General features: G+C 43.4%; 1 protein-coding gene across 1 annotated transcript in view; it reads left to right on the top strand.

Annotated features, from left to right (window-relative positions):
• Positions 1–24,744, top strand: part of PNPLA7 (patatin like domain 7, lysophospholipase) — a 733,226-nt gene that overhangs the window by 202,343 nt on the left and 506,139 nt on the right. The window contains exon 12 of the mRNA XM_082263919.1: positions 11,790–11,955. Coding sequence (XP_082120045.1) covers positions 11,790–11,955 — 166 coding nt within the window. The remainder of the gene's footprint in view (positions 1–11,789; positions 11,956–24,744) is intronic.

Consider the following 24,744-nt stretch of genomic DNA (forward strand, 5'->3'; position numbering starts at 1 on the left):
CAGCTAATAAGCAAGTGAGACAATTTTTCAAACATTTAATATCAAGCATAGTTCTTTGTAGTTTCCAATCAAACTGAACCATTAGGTTGCAATGTACACCTTGTACAGCAGGCAATTGTTCTATAAACTGTGCTAGTTTTAGATAGACAACACTTCTGGTCTCAGAGGCTTGAACTTTTAAAACACAGAGGTTACGTTTTATTTAAGTAGTATTAAAGCGGAGTTCCGGCCTGTTTTGCAACTTTAGTGATTCCTGGATCAATAATTGAGCATTTTCAATTTTTTTCGGGGGTCCCTTACCTTATTTTCAGGGCATTTTTGAATGTACTTCCTCCTTCTCCCCCCTCTGTGGCCATGGCCACCGACATCACTTCTGCCTTTGCATTCCATCCTGGGAGCTGTTTGTCATCACTCCCAGGAGGCTGGAATCAGGAAGAACTCCCAGAACACTCCATGGAATCAAGAAGGACACAGCAGATTACACTGTGGCTTCAGATGCCCACGTCTAAGATGGGCCGCGCCAGACCCCTCACTTAAAACATCTGGCAAGTGTATTCAATAATAAATTGACAACACTTTATTTAGCATCCCCCTCCCTTTAAAATATGCATTATTATTGTTATTTACATTTATATAGCGCCAAAAAATTGTGTAGCACTTTACAATATTCAATTACAAGCAAGTGGGTCCCAAAAAATAACTCTATTCAGAAGTGGCTCTCGGCCCAAAAAAGTTTGAGAAGCCCTGTTATAGGAAATATCTGCAAATGCTAATCAGTACCTTTTTAAAATGACAATTTTCCTAAATACCTGAAAAAAAGTGGTGCACTTTCAGGTATGTGAGGGTACCTAGGTACTCTTGTACCTCCTGCCTCATATCTGTAGATTTGCATTGTGAGATCTAATTCTCTGTTGCCTATGACTGCTAGGCTAGGATATTAGGAGTTAGATTTGGTGATGTCACTGCTGTGCTGCTCACTGTTTTTCTTGCTGGAGGCTTCATTTTGAAAAAACAAAACCCTGCCACTACCAAGATTGCCTCTTCCACCCAGAGAAACTGAGCAGAACAAGACATTGTACGTTAATGATGGGGGGGAAAGAGTCTCCAAGTAGACAACAGGCAATACTGGCAACTAGTTCTTTGTCCTCTCCCTAACTTTTCTTGGGCACAGCTTTGAGAGTTTGGTTCTTTTTTTAAGCCTAAATTGACAAAATGCTTTCAAGGGCTTCAATACAAAAGTTGTCAATTTGTAGGTCTCATTTACATAATTGTGATGCAGTAACACTTGTTTCGGTACCATCTTTTTGAATGGTAACCCAACATGCATACATTATGCATCTGCATGGCAGCGCACAGTTATGCACTGTAGTGGATGGTCGGGCTTTGCTTGGTAAATTAATATTGCAGCTATGTTTTCCTGTCTGCTCTGAATTAATGGGTTGCTTTAACCCAACACACATTTACACGTGTGTGTCAACACAACACACCTAATTGGACAGGTGTGAATGAGCCCCTACTTTTCTTTTTCTGTATATTTCAATGTGTTTTTTGAAAGTAAGAAAAGAACAACAGTAAAAAATGTCACATATAGAGTAATGCAAGTTTCCCAAGTTGCTATAACAGTAGGAACGAAAATGAATTAGTGCTGCTTAAAAACGATCTAGAAAATCATCAGATACCGAAATCTTAGCTTGGCCATACACGGTTCGAATCTTGGCCAGTTCAGCAGGAACCGGCTGAGATTCTAAACATTAATGAGCAGGCTGAATATACCAAGTTGATCCATTAACTTGGGTAAAACCAACCTGCCGGATTACTTTCAAATTATCGCAAGCGGCTGCTATAGCCACTAGTGGTAAACACTGTCTTTTCCCGGAGGGGGCGCCTTCCCCTGCCCCCCGTCTGGAGAAGACAATGTCTTGGCAGGAGGGATTCTCCAGTCAGCACTGTCTGACCTATGGCTGCAGGAAATTTGCACTGTTTATGGCCAGCCTTAATACCAGAGATCCCTTTGGAGGACACCCTAAGGGGTAAGAATAATCAACAGTCACCAATGTAAAGGCTAGTAAGCACAAATTAAATCCACAATGAACCAATGTAGCATGAAAACGTATTACAACATTTGCCTTGGTAAATGCTTTGTAAATATAAACTTTACAGTAGGGGAAGTAGGAGGGGAAGGTGGCGAGGGGGGAACGAAATGGGGGATAATAGGGAAAACCCAATATTCAAATTCCTGAGAATATAATCTTAGTAATGGTGTTGCCAAAAGGTGAAGAGGAAATCCAAAATGAAGAAAAATAAAGGAAAGAGGGTCAGCCCAGGATGTGCTAAGGGACAGACAAGTATTGAATCCATGGGTCCCTCGTTTTGTCAAACTCTTTGGTGTTGTGGGTACAGATACAGTAGGTTTGTCGTTAATCATGATCTAATTAAGCTTTCTTTTGACATAAACAAGTGGTACCAATGTTTTGCCATTCAGTTAGGTCAAAAGTAAGATTTAAGTCCCGTTTCCACTGGATCATATTGGGAGGTTTAGTATTTTGATCAGTTAGGATCATATACAGTCAGGTCCATAAATACAGCTGCAAGAAAAAGTATGTGAACCCTTTGGAATGATATGGATTTCTGCACAAATTGGTCATAAAATGTGATCTGATCATCTACTAAGTCACAACAATAGACAATCACAGTCTGCTTAAACTAATAACACACAAAGAATGAAATGTTGCCATGTTTTTATTGAACACACCATGTAAACATTCACAGTGCAGGTGGAAAAAGTATGTGAACCCTTGGATTTAATAACTGGTTGAACCTCCTTTTGGCAGCAATAACTTCAACCAAACGTTTCCTGTAGTTGCAGACAGACGTGCACAACGGTCAGGAGTAATTCTTGACCATTCCTCTTTACAGAACTGTTTCAGTTCAACAATATTCTTGGGATGTCTGGTGTGAATCGCTTTCTTGAGGTCATGCCACAGCATCTCAATCGGGTTGAGGTCAGGACTCTGACTGGGCCACTTCAGAAGGCATATTTTCTTCTGTTTAAGCCATTCTGTTGTTGATTTACTTCTATGCTTTGGGTCATTGTCCTGTTGCAACACCCATCTTCTGTTGAGCTTTAGCTGGTAGACAGATGGCCTTAAGTTCTCCTGCAAAATGTCTTGATAAACTTGGGAATTCATTTTTCCTTCGATGATAGCAATCTGTCCAGGCCCTGACGCAGCAAAGCAGCCCCAAACCATGATGCCCCCCACCACCATACTTCACAGTTGGGATGAGGTTTTGATGTTGGTGTGCTGTGCCTCTTTCTCTGTCGCTCATTGACAGACGTAGTCCTCCTTGATTAATATCAACTCGGGTTATACTGCCCTCTACAGGAGTAGGACTAGACAGGAAAGAAAACGTTCTGGCCACACCCTAGGGGCAGTCCCAGAGGGTATATCCTCTCACTTCCTGATACAGCAAATCAGTTTTTTTTCTGTCTAGTTAGGAGTAAGGACCTAGATTCCTTGCTAGGATCTTCGGTCCTGGCAGGATTTTTTTAGAAATACATTTTTAGACAGCTTTTTTTCTCCAGTGTTCCTGTGAGATCTTCAAGCAAGTACGCTGAAACTGGGCGACGGGCTGAATGTTGAGATCCAGTGGTCACCCCAGTTCAGCCTACGAGTGCGTGCAGGCCATAGCTCCGCGCTGGGTCGGCTGCGACATAGTCCCACTGGACGGGGACTGACCCTGCGAGTTAAACGTCTCGCCTGGACGCCAATGACCAACAGAGTCACGGCGTCCGTATTGGTCGACAGCCCCCCCACCCCGGTGGAGAGGGGTTCTGTCAGGAGTTGGCGCCCGCCTGGTTCCGGTATGGTGAGTAGAATGTTCCCCCTCTCCCCCTGTCGGGTTTGTTGGTGGACGCGGGCTCCTCTCTGGGATGGTCGGACACTCAGTTTCTGGGTCTCCCCTCTATCCTATAACAGGTCACAGATCCCCCAATTTGAGTGTGATTTTTGTGAATAGAAACCAGGAGGCTTGGTTTGGGAGCTGACTATCTAAAGTCACTATATGACTGTAAGGGTGACTGAAGTCAGTGGCAGACTACTAAAAGGCATTACTATTGAGGTATAGAGGTATCCTACCTGTCTAGTGTGTACACAGGCCGATGCCTATGCCTGAGTTACTGCATCCACAGATCGCCATCCCTCCAGAAAGCCGGTCACTTCAACAGGCCGCACAGCCTCCCGCAGGCCGAGGACACCTCCCGCAGGCCGAGGCACTTCCGCAGGCCGCACAGGCCGAATGCACACATCCCGCAGGCCGCTGCTAACTTGCAAGCCGCCGCTATCCTACACAGGCCGCCGCCATTTTCCTGCAGATCGCACGAGGCCGCCATATTGGCGTAGCCTCGTGTCTCCAGCATGGGGGCGGCCATGTTTGAGGTGACCAAACACCTCGTGGAGGAATTGGGAGGCGCCGGAAGGCGTGTAAAGGGGCGGAGCCGCCTCCTTGGAAAGCAAGCCAAAGACTTCCTGTCTGTAACAGACAGTGCTGGAAGCAGGTTGATAAGAAACTTCTGTGCATCAGGTGAGCCTTGGGGTCTCTCTCTCTCTCTTTCTGAGGGGTCCAAGCAGGTAGACTGAGGGGCGCTACTGCGCTGGGGGACTAAGTTAAAAAAAAAAAAAAAAAAGATGTTTTTTTCTTGCAATTAATTTTTTTGTGTTTGCTGGCAAGTGTCTTGTTACATGAACCCTGCCACACATGTATCCCCACCTGATCCCCTCAGGGTGGCCGCAGGACCCTCCAGTACCCCACTTGTGATGATGCATTATCAGCAGTTTTGGAGTCTTTGGTATCCCGGGTGGAGGTAGCCTGTCAGGAACGGGGGTCAAGAAGAGCGACCCCCGCCTACCCCTAGGTCATCTGATACTTCAGATACGGATTCTGAGCTGGTCATTGCAGTCCCTTTTTTTGGGGTTGTTGTCTCAGGTACGGTCTCCTCAGACAGTAAGGAGGACGCTTCTGCCTCCGCCATAGCACAAGAAGCGTTGGTGGAGGCACTAGTTGTGTCTGTCCGAGAAACCTTAAATCTTGAGGTTACACCGGCAGAGGTAGCTGAGACTCATATTCCTTTTTTGGTACTAGCAAGCCTACCAAAATGGTGAAGGGTTTCCCTTGCCCAAATAGGGTCGTCCGTAAATGAGCCCTGCTATTTCCAAACGCATGGCTAGGCGCTATCATTTTGAGGAATCCCTCATTACAAAGATAGACGGTACCACCAATAGTGGACTCACCGATTTCCAGACTAAATAAAGCCACTGTTATCCCGTTGGATTGACAGAATGGGCCCCACCCATCTCTAGGGTGGGGGGACGTCTTCACCGGTTTCCGGATCCAGGGCTTTCCAGAATCCCGGATAAGGGGGTTCGCAAGGTCATATGGTCGGGATACAAGATCGAGTTTCGATCACTTCCACCGGTGCGATTCTTCCCTTCCAATAGTCGACATCCCCGGGTCGCTTAAAAGCTTTGCGGGGGACAGCTTGATACAACAAGCAGTGGTAGTTCCCATTCCTTGGAGGAGTTCTAGTCGAACTTGTTCACAATGCCCAGGAAAAAGGGCTAGGTGCGTCCAATTCTGGTCTTGGAAGAGATGGAGTCCATCCATACAGTGGTGGCCTCCCTGCATCAGGGGGATTTCCTGGCGTCCATAGACATTTAGGATGCCTATCCTTATATCCCCATCTTCGCAGGACATCAGCGTTTTCGTTGCTTTTCCCAAAGATCATCCCTGGTTCCCACCAGGAGACTGAACTATCTGGGCCTAATTTTGGATACATCCTTGGCAAGAGTGTTTCTCTATACGGAGAAACTCCAGAATTCAGTCAATGATTCGGATGTTGCCGTCCGTCAACTGGCTGGGATTGATGGTCGCCTCCTTGGAGGCAGTACCGTTTGCCCAGTCTCATACCCGAATTCTCCAAAGAGGAGATTCTTCTCATATGGAATCGGAATCCCGATTCCCTGGACAATCGGATCCGATTGAGTGAGCGGACCAGGGAGGCTCTGGTCTGGTGGCTTCGGTCTCCAATGCTCAGCCAGGGGAAGTCATTTCTTACCGATAAATGTGTTGGAACTGAGAGCGATCAGACTTTGTCTGATTTACTGGAACGAGCAGCTCCAGGGCAGCCCGGTTCGGATCCAATCGGACTATGCCACGGTCATGACTTAGGTCGATCACCAAGGGGCACCAAGAGTGCCCTGGCGGCCATAGAAGTGGCCAACATTCTTATTGGGGGAACAGTTGTTCTCTCCAGTTCTCTCCGCGATATTTATCACGGGGGTGGACAGGCAGATTATTTCAGCCGTCAGATTCTGGATCAAGAGGAATAGTCTCTTCATCCAGAGGTATTTCACCAGCTGTCCCTTCATTGGGGCACCCCGGATATGGATCTGTTGGTAGGTTGGCTCAACAGGGCTCGCACCCGCGATCCTCTAGCGGACGCAGCAGACGCGCTGAACGGCCTGTAAAGGCAGTATCAGCTACTATATGTCTTCCCCCCTCTCAAATTGCTGCTGAGTTTTCTCCCCAGGATACAGGTGGAGGGAACTCCAGTTATCCTGGAAATTCCGAGCTGGCCTCGTCAAGCCGGGTACGCCGACTTGGACAGGCTAGTCGTGGACGCTCCTTGGAGACTTCCTCTCAGGGAGGATCTGCGGTCTCAAGGACCGATCTTCCATCGTGCTTTACAGTCGCTGGTTTTAATGGCCTGGCTATTGAAACCCAGGTACTGAAGGACAGAGGGTTGTCAGCTTCAGTTATTCCTACTTGAATTAAAGCAAGGAAAGCGACTTCCAGCAAAGTCTATTATCGCACATGGAAGACTTATATCGCGTGGTGTGAATCTTTGGAATTTCCCCCACGTACCTATTCGGTGACCCGAATCTTGGCTTTTCTGCAAAAGGGGGTTGAGCAGAAACTATCCTTGAGCACTATCAAGGGTCAGGTTTCAGCATTAGCAATCTTCTTTCAGAAGCCTTGGGCTACTCATTCCTTGGTGTCCAGGGGGTGCGGCACTCGGCTCCGCCAGTGCGCGCTCCCTTACCGCCCTGGGATCTTAATTTGGGGTTTGTCGGTTCTTCAGAAACCTCCCTTTGAAAATATCAGGGAGATTCCCTTGCTTACATTATCCCAGAAGGTGGCCTTCTTGGTGGCTATCACTTCTGCACGCAGGGTGTCAGAACTGGCTGCATTATCATGCCATTCCCCATATCTAGTGGTTCATAGGGATAAGGTAGTTCTTCATCCGAAGCCATCCTTTCTTCCTAAGGTGGTTTCAGATTTTCATCTGAATGAAGATATTGTGCTACCTTCCTTGTGTCCTCAGCCCAATCATCCTCAGGAATATGCGTTGCATTCCTTGGATGTGGTTCGGGCAATCAGGGTATACCTGAAGTCTACGGAATCGTTCCGTAAGACGGATTCACTTTTTGTGATCACGGATGGCCCCAGAAAGGGGTTGCCTGCATCTGCCGCAACTATCTCCAAATGGATTAGACAGACGGTGGTACAGGCTTATTCTATTAAGGGTCGGAATCCTCCGTTCCCTGTTAAGGCGCACTCCACTCGAGCGCTCAGTACTTCCTGGGCCTACCGCCATCAGGCGTCAGTGGTCCAGGTGTGCAAGGCGGCTACCTGGTCGTCGGTTCACACCTTTACAAAATTTTATAAAGTTGATGTGATGGCATCGGCGGATGCCTCATTTGGCCGCAAGGTTTTGCAGGCCGCAATTTGAGGAGACCGGTGGTCTACCTCGATGGTTTTTTTCCGTTGGAATTTCAGTTGAGTCTCATCGTGTGATTGATGAGCCTTTAAAACTTCTAGTTGGCACCGGTTGGGCATTCTAGATTGGATTTTGATTTCCATTTTCCCACCCCTCATTTGTGGCACTGCTTTGGGACGTCCCGAGTTGATATTAATCAAGGAGGACTACGTCTGTCAATGAGCGACAGAGAAAAATGGATTTTTGTAAAATCGTACCGTAAAATCCTTTTCCCTTAAGCTCAATGACAGACGTAGTACCCGCCCCTCTGTTTTTGAGTTGGGTTGGGTTAAATTCTCTAAACACTGCTTTGTGACATAACTGATTTGCTGTAGCAGGAAGTGAGAGGATATACCCTCTGGGACTGCCCCTAGGGTGTGGCCAGGACGTTTTCTTTCCTGTCTAGTCCTACTCCTGTAGAGGGCAGTATAACTCGAGTTGATATTAATCAAGGAGGACTACGTCTGTCAATGAGCTTAAGAGAAAAGGATTTTACTGTAAGATTTTACAAAAATCTATTTTTTTTCGCCACACATAGTGTTGTGTGTTTATTCCAAACAACTCAACTTTGGTTTCATCTGTCCACAGAATATTTTGCCAGTACTGCTGTGGAACATCCAGGTGCTCTTGTGGAAACTGTAAACGTACAGCAATGTTTTGTTTGGACAGCAGTGGCTTCCTCTGTGGTATCCTTCCGTGAAATTTATTCTTGTTTAGTGTTTTACGTATTGTAGCTTCGCTAACAGGGATGTTAGCATTTGCCAGTGACTTTTGTAAGTCTTTAGCTGACACTCTAGGATTCTTCTTCACCTCATTGAGCAGTCTGCGCTGTGCTCTTGCAGTCATCTTTACAGGATGGCAACTCCTAGGGAGAGTAGCAGCAGTGCTGAACTTTCTCCATTTATAGACAATTTGTCTTACCGTGGACTAATGAACAGCAAGGCTTTTGGAGATTCTTTTATAACCCTTTCCAGCTTTATGCAAGTCAACAATTCTTAATCGTAGGTCTTCTGAGAGCTCTTTTGTGCAAGGCATCATTCACATCAGGCAATGCTTCTTGTGAAAAGCAAACCCAGAACTGGTGTGTGTTTTTTATAGGGCAGGGCAGCTGTAACCAACACCTCCAATCTCATCTCATCTCATTGATTGGACTCCAGTTGGCTGACTTCTCACTCCAATTAGCTCTTGGAGATGTCATTAGTCTAGGGGTTCACATACTTTTTCCACCTGCAATGTGAATGTTTACATGGTGTGTTCATTAAAAACATGGCAAAGTTTCATTCTTTGTGTGTTATTAGTTTAAGGAGACTGTGATTGTCTATTGTTGTGACTTAGATGATGATCAGATCACATTTTATGACCAATTTGTGCAGAAATATATATCATTCCAAAGGGTTCACATACTTTTTCTTGCAGCTGTATTGGGGCATTAACACAATCTTTTTGGCTCTATACACCACCACAATGGATTTGAAATGAAACAAACAAGATGTGCTTTAATTTGAGGGTATTTACATCCAAATCAGCTGAAAGGTGTAGGAATTACAACAGTTTGTATATGTGCCTCCCACGTTTTAAGGGACCAAAAGTAATGGGACAATTGGCTGCTCAGCTGTTCCATGGCAAGGTATGTGTTATTCCCTCATTATCCCATTTACAAGGAGCAGATAAAAGGTCCAGAGTTAATTTCAAGTGTGCTATTTGCATTTGGAATCTGTTGCTGTCAACTCTCACTATGAGATCCAAAGAGCTGTCACTGTCAGTGAAGCAAGCCATCATTAGGCTGGAAAAAAAAAGAAAAACCTATCAGAATGATAGCAAAAACATTAGGTGTGGCTAAATCAACTTTTTGGAACATCCTTAGAAAGAAAGAACGCATCGGTGAGCTCTGCAACACCAAAAGACCCGGAAGACCACGGAAAACAACTGTGGTGGATGACCGAAGAATTCTTTCCCTGGTGAAGGGAACACCCTTCACAACAGTTGGCCAGATCAAGAACACTCTCCAGGAGGTAGGTGTATGTGTGTCAAAGTCAATAATCAAGAGAAGACTTCACCAGAGTGAATACAGAGGGTTCACCACAAGATGTAAACCATTGGTGGGCCTCAAAAACAGGAAGGCCAGATTAGAGTTTGCCAAACAAGATCTAAAGCCTTCACAGTTCTGGAACAACATCCTATGGACAGATGAGACCAAGATCAACTTGTACCAGAGTGATGGGAAGAGAATAGTATGGAGAAGGAAAGGAACTGCTCATGATCCAAAGCATACCACCTCATCAGTGAAGCATGGTGGTGGTAGTGTCATGGCATGGGCATGTATGGCTGCCAATTGAACTGGTTCTCTTGTATTTTTTGATGATGTGACTGCTGACAAAAGCAGCAGGATGAATTCTGAAGTGTTTCAGGCAATATTATCTGCTCATATTCAACCAAATGCTTCAGAACTCATTGGACGGCGCTTCACAGTGCAGATGGGCAATGACCTGAAGCATACTGCAAAAGCAACCAAAGAGTTTAAGGGAAAGAAGTGGAATGTTATGCAATGGCCAAGTCAATCACCTGACCTGAATCCGATTGAGCATGCATTTCACTTGCTGAAGACAAAACTGAAGGGAAAATGCCCCAAGAACAAGCAGGAACTGAAGACAGTTGCAGTAGAGGCCTGGCAGAGCATCACCAGGGATGAAACCCAGCGTCTGGTGATGTCTATGTGTTCCAGACTTCAGGCTGTAATTGACTGAAAAGGATTTGCAACCAAGTATTAAAAAGTGAAAGTTTGATTTATGTTTGTTAATCTGTCCCATAACTTTTGGTCCCTTAAAAAGTGGGAGGCACGTATACAAGCTGTTGTAATTCCTACACCGTTCACCTGGTTCTGTTGGTTTCATTTCAAATCCATTGTGGTGGTGTATAGAGCAAAAAAGATTAGAATTGTGTCGATGTCCAAATATTTATGGGCCTGACTGTAGGGAGGTTTAGTATTTGGATCATTGAGGGAAGTGTACACCACAGATATTTGTCCTCTCGGGAGACTCCTGGCCTGACAAGACAAACTCTCGAAAGTCATAAGCATAAGAGGTCCTTCAAGCAAGTTAAGTTTAGATCTTATAAAAGATATTATTTGATTGTACTGAAATATTTCAGCAAATGGCATCTGCAGGTTCCCCCTAAAATATTGTAAGGAGTATGTTTATCGCCATTGAGGTAGTCCCCAATTTGTAAAAGGCCCTTATTGATCCACCATTGAAACAAGGTCAGTACAAGCCCTGGTTTAAACTTAGGCTTGCAAAAGATATGGGAGTTAATGGGGTATGCGGCGAAGACACGGTTTGAGACACTATGTTCTTACCCAAACAGCTAGAGAAGAAGATAATGTTCGACACAATATAGGAAGATGTAAATGGCTGGGAAGCCACATCAGGGATCCAATGGTGAAGGAGCTTCTGTTCCTTTTCTTTAAAAGCAGCCATAGTCCGAGTAGAAATACCTGTCCCCCACCAGTCTGCTCCATAGAAGGACCCTTGCTCACTGTGTGGAAGCAGTGGTCTCTCTGCAGAGGTCTGGCAAACAACCTGCTAAGTCAAAGCTATATCTCTCCAATCAACAGAACTTGGGCTCACTGCTGATTCTAGATCTGCATCAGATTTAGAATGTCAGTGATTTTGTGACAGGTAGGAGTTATATGTGTATAGTTGACCGTTTTGTTATAAAATTATAGTTAAAATTGCTGTTTTTAGTTTGGGTTTAGCTGTCTTTTCTTTGGCCCAGTAATACTTTGTACTTGTACACAGCGATATATACAAAGCATGATACAAGGCTTATACACTGCATTTTCTCTCCTCCTTTGCTGTGTGAAAATGTCTTTGATTTCATTTCTTGTACCTTGTTTCTAATATGCAGTAAGATTGTCGGTTTTTGTAACTGTTGCATGGTATTTTTACCAGATTTATTAAATATTTGTGATCCACAGGAAATCCAGGCAATCCCTTTGCTTTCAGTAGCAAGTCTGACCTCTGGGCCAGGGAGCAGCAGAGCAGTCAGACGGCAACTGTCTACTATGTCTACAGAGGAAGACCAAACCGATAAGACCGAGAAACCTTTAGAATTTCAACCAGATCAAGATGCAGGGATCCTGGGTAGGTGAAAGCCTCTATCTTCTGTGCAGCTATGTGAACTGCTGATTAAAGTGTGATTGCTTGTCGAAGTGAAGATGGGATAAAGTAGACCTCTTATAAAGATGACGAGAAAGATCTGATAACAAGGATCACTCATTAGTTTTCTTTTAGAATGAGTTTTTTTCTTTTTTTATTATTTATTTTAGTATGTTTGGAGCCTACACCATACTAGGTTTGTAGGCACGCAGCTCTGTCATTATGTCACAAGATGGAGCCAGAGTTCTTACATTAGTGACAAATTCTATCACTGTATTATGAGTTGCACAATAGGATATAGGCATGTTAATTTAAGCAAAACAAAACTCTCTCAATCAACACTAATTCTTTTTAGTCCTTATGGTACTAGCATTATTAAATATATAGGAATGTATATAATATTTACTTGTTTTAAACATTTTTATTTTTTACATTTCTTCAGTTACTTCCTGGTCTCTGGCCTAGGTCAAAATGACGTCATACATCCCAGGAGCCTTTTTGGACATTTTTCTTCTTTATCGGGATGAGGGGGGGGGGGGAGGGGCATTCTCCACTAAGCACACCTGCCTGCATGTATGAACTAAGGGCAGAGGGATTCCAGAAAGTAAATGCTACATGAATCATCTGCCCTTACTCCAGATTGCTGTGGTCAGAAATGCTGGGGGTGTTTTTCAAAGTAATTCTCAACAAAATAAAGCATGAAGACATGAATGGATGGTTGAGTTTACTTTGAATTTCAAAAATAAAGTAAATATTTTGGGTTTGTGGTGCTTGCATAAAGTTTTTAGTTCAGCTTTAGGAGAAAAGTGTGGTGGTTTTTATGTTCTGTGAATGTTAATGTGAAGCACTGTATCATGTTTTGGCCATGCTAAAAGAACCCTTTGGTTACATGACTTAAAGCGATAATAAACCCAAAAGCACATATTTATTTCACTTGGTGTTCCAGCCAGTAAGTCTGTTGTTTTTCAACGGGACAAGCTGTCCTGCAGATGTAGCAGTTAGAGGGTTGAGACAAACTGTTTACCACTGACAGGGGTGTTTACAATGATCAGCTTTGAATATATTTATGTAAAACCTTTATCCCAAAGGGAACAAAACTGTTGTGTTAACTGCTTAAAAAGTATTAGATGGAGCTTGGCTTAAATTTGTTAGTGTATCTAAACCTGCTAATACATCTAACACTTCCCATCCCCAAACTGTCAGTGCTGCTGTAAAAGGTGCCCCCCTGTGCTCCTTCATCCAAAGTGGAGGCACTCTAATACGGGAGGTGTGTTACTAGCCAGATTACCAGTTGAAAACAAAGGGAAAACAAACAAGAAAAGATAACTGATGCAGCAACCACATCTAATATTTTGTAAGCTGCAATATATTACATCTTTGCTTTTTGGTTTAATACCACTTTAATTAACACAAAGCTGCATTCGTTTTTGTATTTTATATGTGACTAAGGTTGCATGCTGACAGAGTACACAGAGTGACACGGAGATTAGCTGATCAGTCTATTGCTTTCCCCGTTTCACTATCCAGTCACAGGGTGGGTGTGGACAGGAGACCTGTACATGTACCTTAATTGCAATAGAGAAAAATCAGGTCCCCTATCTTGCCAGACAGGAGTGTGTTTGGCAGAGCTGTGCACACATAAGAGGAGCTCCAGGCACCTGTCAAAAAAATAAGACAGCAGCTTCAAAAATCGTAGCTGCTGACTTTAAAAAAAAAAAAAAAAACAGCCACTCACCTGTCTCACAATCCAGTGAGCTCACCCCAGCCGTCTTGATCCTCCATCTTCCCTCGGCAGCGATGGCATCTTCACTATGGGCACCCGGCTGTGACAGCTTGCGGCATCACAGCCGGGTGCCCACTGCGCATGAGCGAGTTGCGCTTTGCATCCTGAAAGGTGGATGCAGTGTCCCAGAAGATTGCAGGGGGAAGGAGGGAGTAGAACGTCCGTTGCTGAGTGCCGCAGTGCTTGGAACAGAAGTGGGAGCAGATACCTGTCAAAATCAGGTACCTGCCCCATCCCCCCTGCTCCTCAAAAGTGCTAATTGAGCAAGAGGAGCGGGGGACGAGTCCTTAAAGCCTAACTTCCCCTTTTAGGTGGAGTTCCAATTGAAGAAATGGATAAACAGAAATCCAAATCCATTGGCAGGTAAAACCGCTCCCTTAGGGCTTGTTCACATTGCCGACTACTTCCGTGTGCCGTGTCATGCAGGGCATTGGGTGTGTTGGGGGCCGTGCATCTGTACAAATGTCACAGTGGGATACAGTGGTTATGTCCATGTGTCCCAATAGACATCTATGGAATTGCCAACACAGGGATGCACACAGCACCTGTACACCCCAGTGCCGGCAGAACACAGCCCTGTCCCTGACATGGAAGTAATAGACTGTATGAATGGGGCTTTATATGTACGTCATCTGTGTGTCTGGAGTCCATCTTTAAAAATGTATACACTTAGAAAAAAAAAAGTATGCCTTTTTAGCATTTCTCTTTAAAGGATACAGAACTCATCTTTAAACATGTACGTTCTGCATCTGTCTTTCAGCCACTTTAGGAAGAAAGTACCAAGGGGCCCAGGAATGTGGTAGTTCCAGAGAGGATGGAAGGTGCCTCGGCACCCACTGTCTTCAGTGAAAGATTTACTCATCTGTCACGCCTATAAACAGATTTAGATGCACATCTGTATCTGTCAGGCCTATAAAAGAAGACAAAATGTTTTGTAGCTTTTTAAAACATAGCAAGAACAGCGGTTGTGACAATGACAGCAACAACGTGATAAGAGCTATTTATAGTTTCAGCAGTAAATGGGTATCACAGCTGTATCAGACATGATCGCAGAGCGTGCAGCAGGTTTGCAGGAGGTGATAATCTGAAAGGTGAGGTGTTACTGAATGGTGCTGCTGCATGCTGTGTGTGTGCACGTGAGAGAGTGATTGTACATAACTATAGAAATATAAAAGTAACCCCTATAGAAATATAAAAGTAACCCCACAAGTATATTGCAACTCTCTAAGAAAGGGGAATATATTATTTCTCTTTCGTTCATTGACGGACACAGCTCCTGATATTCATAACCACTGAAGTAGGACACTAAGCAGAAAAGAATTCTGGCCTAACCCATGGGCAGTCCCAGAGGATATACTCCCTCTCTCCACTATAGACACTCAGTTTTTTTTTTCTGCCTAGTCAGGAGTCAGGATCTACAGTAAAACCTTGGTTTACGAGTAACACTGTTTACGAGCGCTTTGAAAGACGAGCAAAATCCAAGCAGTAGCTTTAATGTAATAAAAAGAATGACACTCACAATCTTAAAGTGGTTATTAACCCACACTGCTATGTTGCTATAATCCTCTTTGTTTCCCAAAGCTTGCTGCCCCTGTCACTTTTATAAAAAAAAAATGCTAGCTTTACCCGATTTCAGAGCACCGATCGGCCGTCCTGTGACCGGCTGCCTCTTTTCTCTCCCCGTCTGACTGCTGCAGCGGGCGGAGCCGCAATTTCCCCGCTGACAGTCATGTGAATCAAGAGGATTCTATAAGTTAAAAGGTTTTCAGCATTAGAAAGGGAGGGGGCGGGGACCCTGGCAAAGGCCAAATTACACAGTACACTTTACACTGTATTTTGTATTGCTGTGATCATTTTTTTATGAATAAATGCTTGTGGAACGAATCATCTGAGTTTCCATTATATCTTATGGGGAAATTCACTTTGATAAAAGAGCGCTTTGGATTACAGGCATGCTTTCGGAATGAATTATGCTCGCAAACCAAGGTATTACTGTAGTTCTTTGCTGGGATCTTTGGTCCTGGCTACAATTTTTTAGATATAAATTTTTTTTTCCCTGGATTCTTTTTCTGTGAGATCTACAATTAACTGCCGGACAGGGCAATGGGCTGGATAATCTAGATCCTGATGTCACCCCAGTCTGGTCTGACCCCTGGGTTCCCCTCCTACCCCCCCCCCCCCCCAGTTGCCAAGTCTCTCATCCTGCCCCCCTCCACACTGGGGCTATTTTGGTGGTTTGTCCACTTACCTGGGATGAGGGCAGAGTGCTAACTGGCGATGGGGGCCGGGGGGAGTGCGCCGATGGTGACCGGACGATCGATTGTGCGGAAGGGGGTTTGTACCTTGTTGGGCTCCTGCCAGGGCCCACTGTCCTGCCTGGATCTGTCCTTGAGGTCTGGTCTCCCTCCTGGGTCCCTGTAAGCCTCATGGTGCCGCACGGGGGTGCCATTTTGTTGTAGCCTGTGTGTTTATATATATATATATATGATGGCTATGTTTCTGTGGCCATTTTATTGTGATTTGCCATTGGAAATAGCGGCGACCATTACATTGGAGACCTGTGGGCTGATTTCGGTGGGTGGAGCCCCTCCTTATCCCTGGATCATTTTACTTCCTGATCACCTCATTTGTAGCGCAGATTCTCCTTGTGGCTGCAGGTGCCTGTTTCTGTGGGTGGTGAGTCTGATGGGGTCCTCTTCCCTCTCTGGTGAGGATCGCTTGGTGCTGCCAGCGCGGTGGGGGTTGTTCCTTAGCAGTGTTATACACTTTTTGTGGGATCCCCTGGTGACTAATGGAGTCTTTGGAGCTTACCTCTCTCCACCTGATCCCCTCTCTGGGGCTGCGGGGCCCTCCGGGTCCCAACCATCCATCCATGCACTTACGGCGGTCCTGGAATCCCTTGTGTCCCGGGTGGAGGTGACTTGCGGGCGATGGGCTACCAAAAAGCACGCCTTCACCTGCCTCATCTGTTTCATCAGATCCTGAATCTGATTTGGCCACCGCGGATATGGGTCACCCTGCTGGGTCTGCAACAACGCTTCTGGAATCCTCTGATAGTAAGGATGATACCTCCACATCTGCGACCGCACACAAAAAGGTGCTGGTTAATGCACTGGTAAAAAAAAAAGTTGCGCTAAATACATACAATAATAATTGTGTGAAAAAATAATACAGTGAAAAAATAAATAGTCCATAATCCTCAATATGAAGCGCAGGTGAAGTGAAAAAGTATCTCCAAGTGTAATCCTTCCAGGAATATGTGATTGATATCACCCAGAGTGAAATTCCTTCCACCAAATAAAATGGCCTCTTACCAGAACAGAAAGACCTATGAAGGTCAATAAGGCCTGTGGTGTAACCCCACCGGGGCCTTAATGGGTTGAGGGGACACAAATTTTGATCCTGAGGTTGATATCCACACCTGCATCTACAGAGATATCATTCCCCATGAAAAGATAATTGTAGCCGCCATAGTGTAAAACCTCATTATTTTATTTAGAAGGATAAAAAATTGCACTTACAGTGAATAGGAGAAAGATGCGCATTAAAACAACATAGACGTCGGCCGGCACTTCAAAAACGCCCGTCCTTCTGGGACACTTGCACGCAGTGACGTCAGCACGTTGCTACCCGACACGTTTCGTCCCACTTTCCTGGGATGAGGGCAGGGCGCTAACTGGCGATGGGGGCTGGGGGAGTGCGCTGCCTGTGACTTAACGATTGATTGTGCGTAGGGGGGTTTGGTAACTGGTGGGGCTCCTGCCAGGGCCCTCTGTCCTGCCTGGATCTGTCCTTGAGGTCTCCCTCGTGGTGCCGCACTGGGGGTCCCAGTTTTGTTGTAGCCTGTGTGTTTCTATACACGGCGGCTATGTTTGATGTCTGCAAGTCCACACCCACACTTAGAGAGATATCCTATAGATATCATTCCACATGAAAGAGAATAATAGCCGCCATAGTGTAAAACCTCATTATTTTATTTATAAGAATAAAAAATTGCACTTACTACGAATGGTAGATGTGCATTAAAACAACATAGATGCCAGCCGGCACTTCAAAAATGCCCGTCCTTCCGGGACATTTGCATGCGGTGACATCAGCACATTGCTACCCAACGCGTTTCGCCACAGATAACGTCGTCCTAGGGGCAAGGGCGGCGTCCTGACTCACCGCGTTATATGTTGATCCAAAACGGAACCAAGCATCGATCTGAACTTCAGGCAGCCACAATGGATTTAGCCATTTTAAAAAGGGGAACTTATACAAATCTATTTAATTAGTCCACATATTAGCAAAAATATTGAATTTGATCATATTTTTTATTTTGTTTTTCAAAATAAATTTTATTGGGTTTTAAACATTACAGAAATAATATGGTGACGAGTGAAAACTTGAGCACCCTGCATAGCGAAACACAGTGCTGAAAGAAAACGGTAGAAACACATTTGAAAACCTTGGTAGAAAACCTTGGTAGAAAACCTTTGGGATAACAGGCTTTCTGCGAGGAACGGTGAAAACAACTGGATGGATCCCATGGAAGGTGAGAGAGGGGAAAAGCTGGGGAAGGGGGGCGGGTGCGAGACTCCAGTGGCCAAGGTATTAAAGAGGCTGGAGGCGGGGAAATGAGGGGGGCGGAGATTAACACACACATTAATAAGTCAATGAGAAGTTGGAGGACGATCTTTGGTAAACAAAAACTTGATTAAAGAATTGTAGAGCTGCAGCAGGAAGAGCTGAATGCATAAAAGCATGCCATCGCTTGATAAATCGCTTGTTAGAGGATGGGTGATTGAAGTCTGTAGACACTTTTTCCCTGTATAGTAACAAGATGAGTTCATGTTTCACTTGGGATATGGATGGGGAGGGAAAAGAGGTCCAATTCCGCAGGATCGCTCTCCGAGCTGTAAGAAGGCATAATAGAATCCAATCCTTGTGATGAGAATGTGGTTTGGATGACCAAGTCAGAATCTGTTTATCCAAATAGCCAACGATTAGAAGAAGGGGATCATGTGGTAGATGCAGTAAAGTAATGCTCTGGATGAATGAGATGATTTGTTCCCAAAACACAGAAATGAAGGAGCAGGCCCAAAAACGATGTGAAAGAGATGGTCTAGGTTGTTTACAATAGGGACAGGATGCCGTATCGGGATTGCATTTGTCCATGAGGAAAGGGACATACGCCCTGTGGATGATTTTCATCTGGGTTTCTCTCTGAATTTTATCATATTAATTGTCCACTTTTGAGTTTAGACTTATGGTTGGGTATTGCATAATATCAGTGGGACTAAAAATATTAGATACAAATTATAAAAACAAAGTGGCTAAGAACATACAGTGGGGATCGAAAGTTTGGGCACCCCAGGTAAAAATTTGTATTAATGTGCATAAAGAAGCCAAGGAAAGATGGAAAAATCTCCAAAAGGCATCAAATTACAGATTAGACATTCTTATACTATGTCAACAAAAGTTTGATTTTATTTCCATCATTTACACTTTCAAAATAACAGAAAACAAAAAAATGGTGTCTGCAAAAGTTTGGGCACCCTACAAAGTTAATATCTTGTACTGCCCACTTTGGCAAGTATCACAGCTTGTAAACGCTTTTTGTAGCCAGCCAAGAGTCTTTGAATTCTTGTTTGAGGTATCTTTGCCCATTCTTCCTTACAAAAGTCTTCCAGTTCTTTGAGATTTCTGGGCTGTCTGTCACACACTGCTCTTTTAAGGTCTGTTCATAGATTTCCAATTATGTTGAGTCCAGGAGATTGTGAAGGCCATGGCAAAACCTTCAGTTTATGCCTCTTGATGTAATCTCCGTTGATTTCAAGGTGTGTTTAGGATCATTATCCATTTGTAGAAGCCATCCTCTTTAACTTCAGATTTTTCACAGATGGCATCAAGTTACCATCCAAAATTTGCTGAAATTTTATTGAATCCATTTTTCCTTCTACTCGTGAGATGTTCCCTGTGCCACTGGCTGCAATACAACCCCAAAGCATGATTGATCCACCCCCATGCTTAACAGTTGGACAGAGGTTCTTTTCATTAAATTCTGTGCCCCTTCTTCTCCAAACGTACCTTTGCTCATTCCGGCCAAAAAGTTCAATTTTAACCTCATCGGTCCACAGAACTTGTTTCCAAAATGCATCAGGCTTGTCTTTATGTTCATTTGCAAAGTTCAAACGCTGATTTTTGTGGTGAGGACGTAGAAGAGGTTTTCTTCTGATGACTCTTCCATGAAGACCATATTTTTACAGGTATCTCTTTATAGTGGAATAGTGTACCACAACTCCAGTGTCTGCCAGATCTTTCTGGAGGGATCGGGCAGTCAAAGTGAGTTTTGAATTGCTTTTCTCACAATCCTGCGAGCTGTTCTGTCTGATATTTTTCTTGGTCTTCCAGATCTTGCTTTCACTTCCACTGTTCCTGATGACTGCCATTTCTTAATTACATTCCGAACAGAGGATATTGACATCTGAAAATGCTTTGCTATCTTCTTATAGCCTTCTCCAGCCTTGTGAGCGTCAACTATTTTCAGTTTCAGTTTTCTAGACAACTGCTTAGAAGATCCCATGGTGCTGATTGTTGGGGCAAGGTCAGATGATTTTGGGCATTTAAAACCTTTGAGATTGACATCACCTGGTCTTCCCAGATGAGGATTTAGAACAATCCATGACACTGGCAAGTCTCAGCCTTGCAAAGGGGGCAGTGCATGCTATAAATTCTGCAGGGTGCCCAAACTTTTGCAGACGCCATTTTTTGGTTTTCTGTGATTTTGAAAGTGTCAATGATGGAAATAAAATCTAACTTTTATTGACATATAAGAATGTCTAATCTGTAATTTGATGCCTTTTGTAGATTTTTCCATCTTTCCTTGGCTACTTTATGCACATTACTACAAATTTTTACCTGGGGAGCCCAAACTTTTGATCCCCACTGTACCTGAGGAAAAGGTGTATGAAGACCCCCTGTTGGTCAGTTATGTAACCACTCATAGAACTAGTTAAAAACATTTTATTTCCTATATATATTAAATATAATTTTAAATTGAATTACAATAGACCCACTCCAAATCAAATATAAAAGCAACTAGTGGCTAGCCTAAAATTCAAACCAATTTCACAGCATATATAGCAATCTATTTAAGAATGATCTATAAAAGCATTAACACCCACATCAATATTCAATCCATGTGGAGCATAAGACTTAATTTTATATATCCACGACATCTCTATTTCGATATTCCTCTGACCAAAGAACCACCTCTCCAAAGGGGACTATATTTATCTATCCCCAAAAAAATGGTATTCGTGGAATCATTGTGTACTAACAGATAGTGCTTGGAAACTGAGTGTTGTCTAAAACCTTTCCTAATATTACTAATGTGTTCATTCAAACGGACCTGGAGGGGACCTTTAGTTCGGCCCACATTCTGAAACCCACATGAGCACTGGAGCAAATACATTACACCTGTACTTAAACAGGTAACAAAAGGTTTGATTTTATACTCTAAACCATTGCTAGTAGAGGTAAACTCATTAGTCCTCCTAGCTTTACATCCATGCTCCACATAGATTGAATATTGATGTGGATGTTAATGCTTTTATAGATAATTCTTAAATAGATATATGTTGTGAAATTGGTTTGAATTTTAGGCTAGCCACTGGTTGCTTTTATATTTGGATTTGGGATGGGTCTATTTTAACCACTTAAGCCCCAGCCCTATTTCGGACACTTTTTGTTTGCAAGTTAAAACCAGTATTTTTTCCTAGAAAACTTCTTAGAACCCCCAAACATTATATATATATATATTTTTTTAGCAAAGACTCTGGAGAATAAAATGTCGGTCATTACAATATTTTTTGTCACGCGGTATTTGCGCAGCGGTCTTTAAAACGCCATTTTTTTGGGAAAAATTTAGAAAAATCACATTTCACTGCATTTAAAAAATACTAAACAGTAAAGTTAGCCCATTTTTTTTGTATATTGTGAAAGATGATGTCACGCCGAGTAAATTGATACCCAACATGTTACGGTTTAACATTGCCTCCCCCCCGTGGGATGGCGACAAACTACGGTCAATAGAGATCTCAATAGGCGACGATTTAAATTTAATGGTTACCCGTTTAGTGTTAGAGTGTAGCTTTTTTTTTTAAATTATTGCCCACGCTCTGGCGATCGTGGCGATACCTGTGTGGTTTGAACAGCGATTTCATTCGCAGCTCGACTTCGGTATACTTTTTTTTTGTGCGCGAGCTAACGGTGACGGGGGCGGCTAAATTTTTTTATTTTATTTATTTTATTTTTTTTAACTTTTTATTACAGGTTTTCAAAAAAAAAAAAAAAATCTGATCACTTTTATTGCTGTCACAAGCAATGTAAACATCCCTTGTGACACCAATATGCAGTGACAGGTACTCTTTATGGAGGGATCGAGGGTTTAAAAGACCCTCGACCCCTCCACTACACTTCCATGTATGCAAAACGCCAAAAACTGCATTTTTGCACACAGCCGGTTTTGAAATTTGCCGCCTTTTGCAGCACAGTAGCCCGGAAGTGACGTCATGGACGTTGCCTCCGTGTTACTTCATCGGAGACCCGATCAAAGCCGTTTCCGGCTTTGGTCGGGACTCCATCCAGCCGGCGGACGTGCCAGCCGGGAGCCCCAAGCAAAGTCACGGAAGGAGGGGGGGACGTCCCCTCCCGCTCACCCGGGTAACGATTGAGTGGTTCCCGAGCTGCATTGGTCATTACCAACGGAAAGCCGACCATCGGCTCTAAACCACGGTACCGGGATGGTGTCGTTAGCTAGGGGCATCATCCCGGTATACTACCGCAAAGTCTGCTGGCGTAGATCTACGTTAGTATGCGGTAAGTGGTTAAATTCAATTCATTTGAGTCGTACTGTCCCACTACAAGATCGAGTTTCAAGGTTTTTTTTTCCTTCCCAAGACCTGTTCCTTCAAGAGGTGATTTTCCTGGTTCTGACCTCGGAATGTTTTCATGGTTTTTACTCAAACCCGTTCACAGTTCCCAGAAATATAAAAACCGGGAGGTAAATGGCGCTGCCTGGACCAAGAAACTATATATAATCAAATAAGTTAAGATGATCTAAACTGGGGATAGGTGAATAGATCCCTTAGAATCTCAGTGATACTCTAGTGCAAATAAACAATTGTATAAATAATTCTAATGTACATAGAAGAAGAAAGTCCTAAAAAATCAGGATCAAGTGCCTAAATACAAAGTGTCCATGTGCACAATAAATAAAGAATCAAACCATGTGCACAAAAGTCAATATAAATACACAAAAAACTAACTATAATAAATTTGCCAAAGTGCCAAAAAAAAGTCCATATACTCTGTGAATAAATTAATAGTTGATTCTTCAATAGGTGATCAAAAACTCGCACATAACTTATTTCCTAATAAAGTGACTAAGTGCAAAAAATTATCCATATATACTGTGGATAAAAATAGATTCTTCAATGGTGTAATTTGTGATCGTGGTGAAACACACGTGCTCCCCCTCTCTCTCTCCTAGGACCGCACTCACCAGATCACCAAACCCCCACAGGGGTAATGAGCCTTTAGGTGTTCGAAGGTGGTGGTAGTATCTTTACCCAGCTCGATATAAACACCACGTTCCCGACGTAGAAAGATCTTGGTTTCAAAGGCCATACATATATAAAAAGAAATATGCCCACATAGTGTAACCTGTATAGTTCAGAGTTTATTTAAAAGTGATATACTAACAAACAGAAAGGTATCAATCGCAATTTGACAAACGATGCTTCTGGAACGCCGTTCGTTCCACGGACCAGAAGTGAAAGGGACACGATGACGCTCTACGCGTTTCATCGATGTGACGTCATCAGGAGCAGCGCCATCCACGTCGCTTCTGCATATTAAATAGTGTGAGGTTACCAAGCAACGGGGACGCCTCCAACCGGAGATAATAGTGCTTAGCTAATCTCATAGCCGCTATGCAAATAAACTTAAGTGTTACTCAGCGGTGATAAAGGGTCACAACCATAAAATTGTAGCCCCACAACTATGGTTCATTTTTGTTTTAAAATACATTAAATAGAAATATTAAATGTGGGACAATGTTATTAATAATGAGTAAAATGGATTAAAAATTGTTATTAAATTATATTGCCTTGTGGCTTGATAACCAGGTTGGGATATGTAAACCCCAATAGTATAAAAACAAAATTCATATAGTATATAAAATCTACAATGGGCCAGAATGGAGGATCAGAAGGAAAAAAATACCCACAATCCTATAGCCCAAATATGGATAAGATGTGGATTTGATTAAAAAGAAAGGAAAAAATTGAAGGAAAGGTACTCAATTGGTGACCGGGTAAGGCCTTAAATATAAATAAAAATATATTTGATGGAGGAGAGGTACTCTTACATCAAATATACGCCATTATTAGAGTACCTCTCCTCCATCTAATATATTTTTTATTTATATTTAAGGCCTTACCCGGTCACCAATTGAGTACCTTTCCTTCAATGTGGGTATGTTTTTCTTCTGGTCCTCCAATGTAGACATTAGGTTGTAGTATGGTGAATATCTGGTTTTAACCCACCCCCCCCTCTTTAGTTATATCATGCACATTTACGATGTGACATGTATACAAACTCATGCATATTCCTTCCTTTATGGGAACACATTTAATTACAGCATTGTCCTTCTATATATAATTAATTTAAAAAATTTAAATTCACGCATAGGGTTGAGCGAACACGGACTGTATTGTTCGGGATAGTACCGGACTTTTGGGTGTTCGGTACCCAGACACGGACCCGAACATTTTACTGTTTTGGCGCGGTTTTAATGGCGCGGTTTCAACAGCTGCAGGCAGCCAATCAACAAGCGTTTTAAACAAGCAAAAAATTTGGGGGAGCATACCCATGTATTTCTAAAGCTGGTGCAGCTATGAACCAAAAGACATGTATATTAAAAAAGAATAGCGCACACATGC

This window comes from Pelophylax lessonae, assembly GCF_965119305.1.
Source record: "Pelophylax lessonae genome assembly, chromosome: 7".
NCBI lineage: Eukaryota > Metazoa > Chordata > Amphibia > Anura > Ranidae > Pelophylax > Pelophylax lessonae.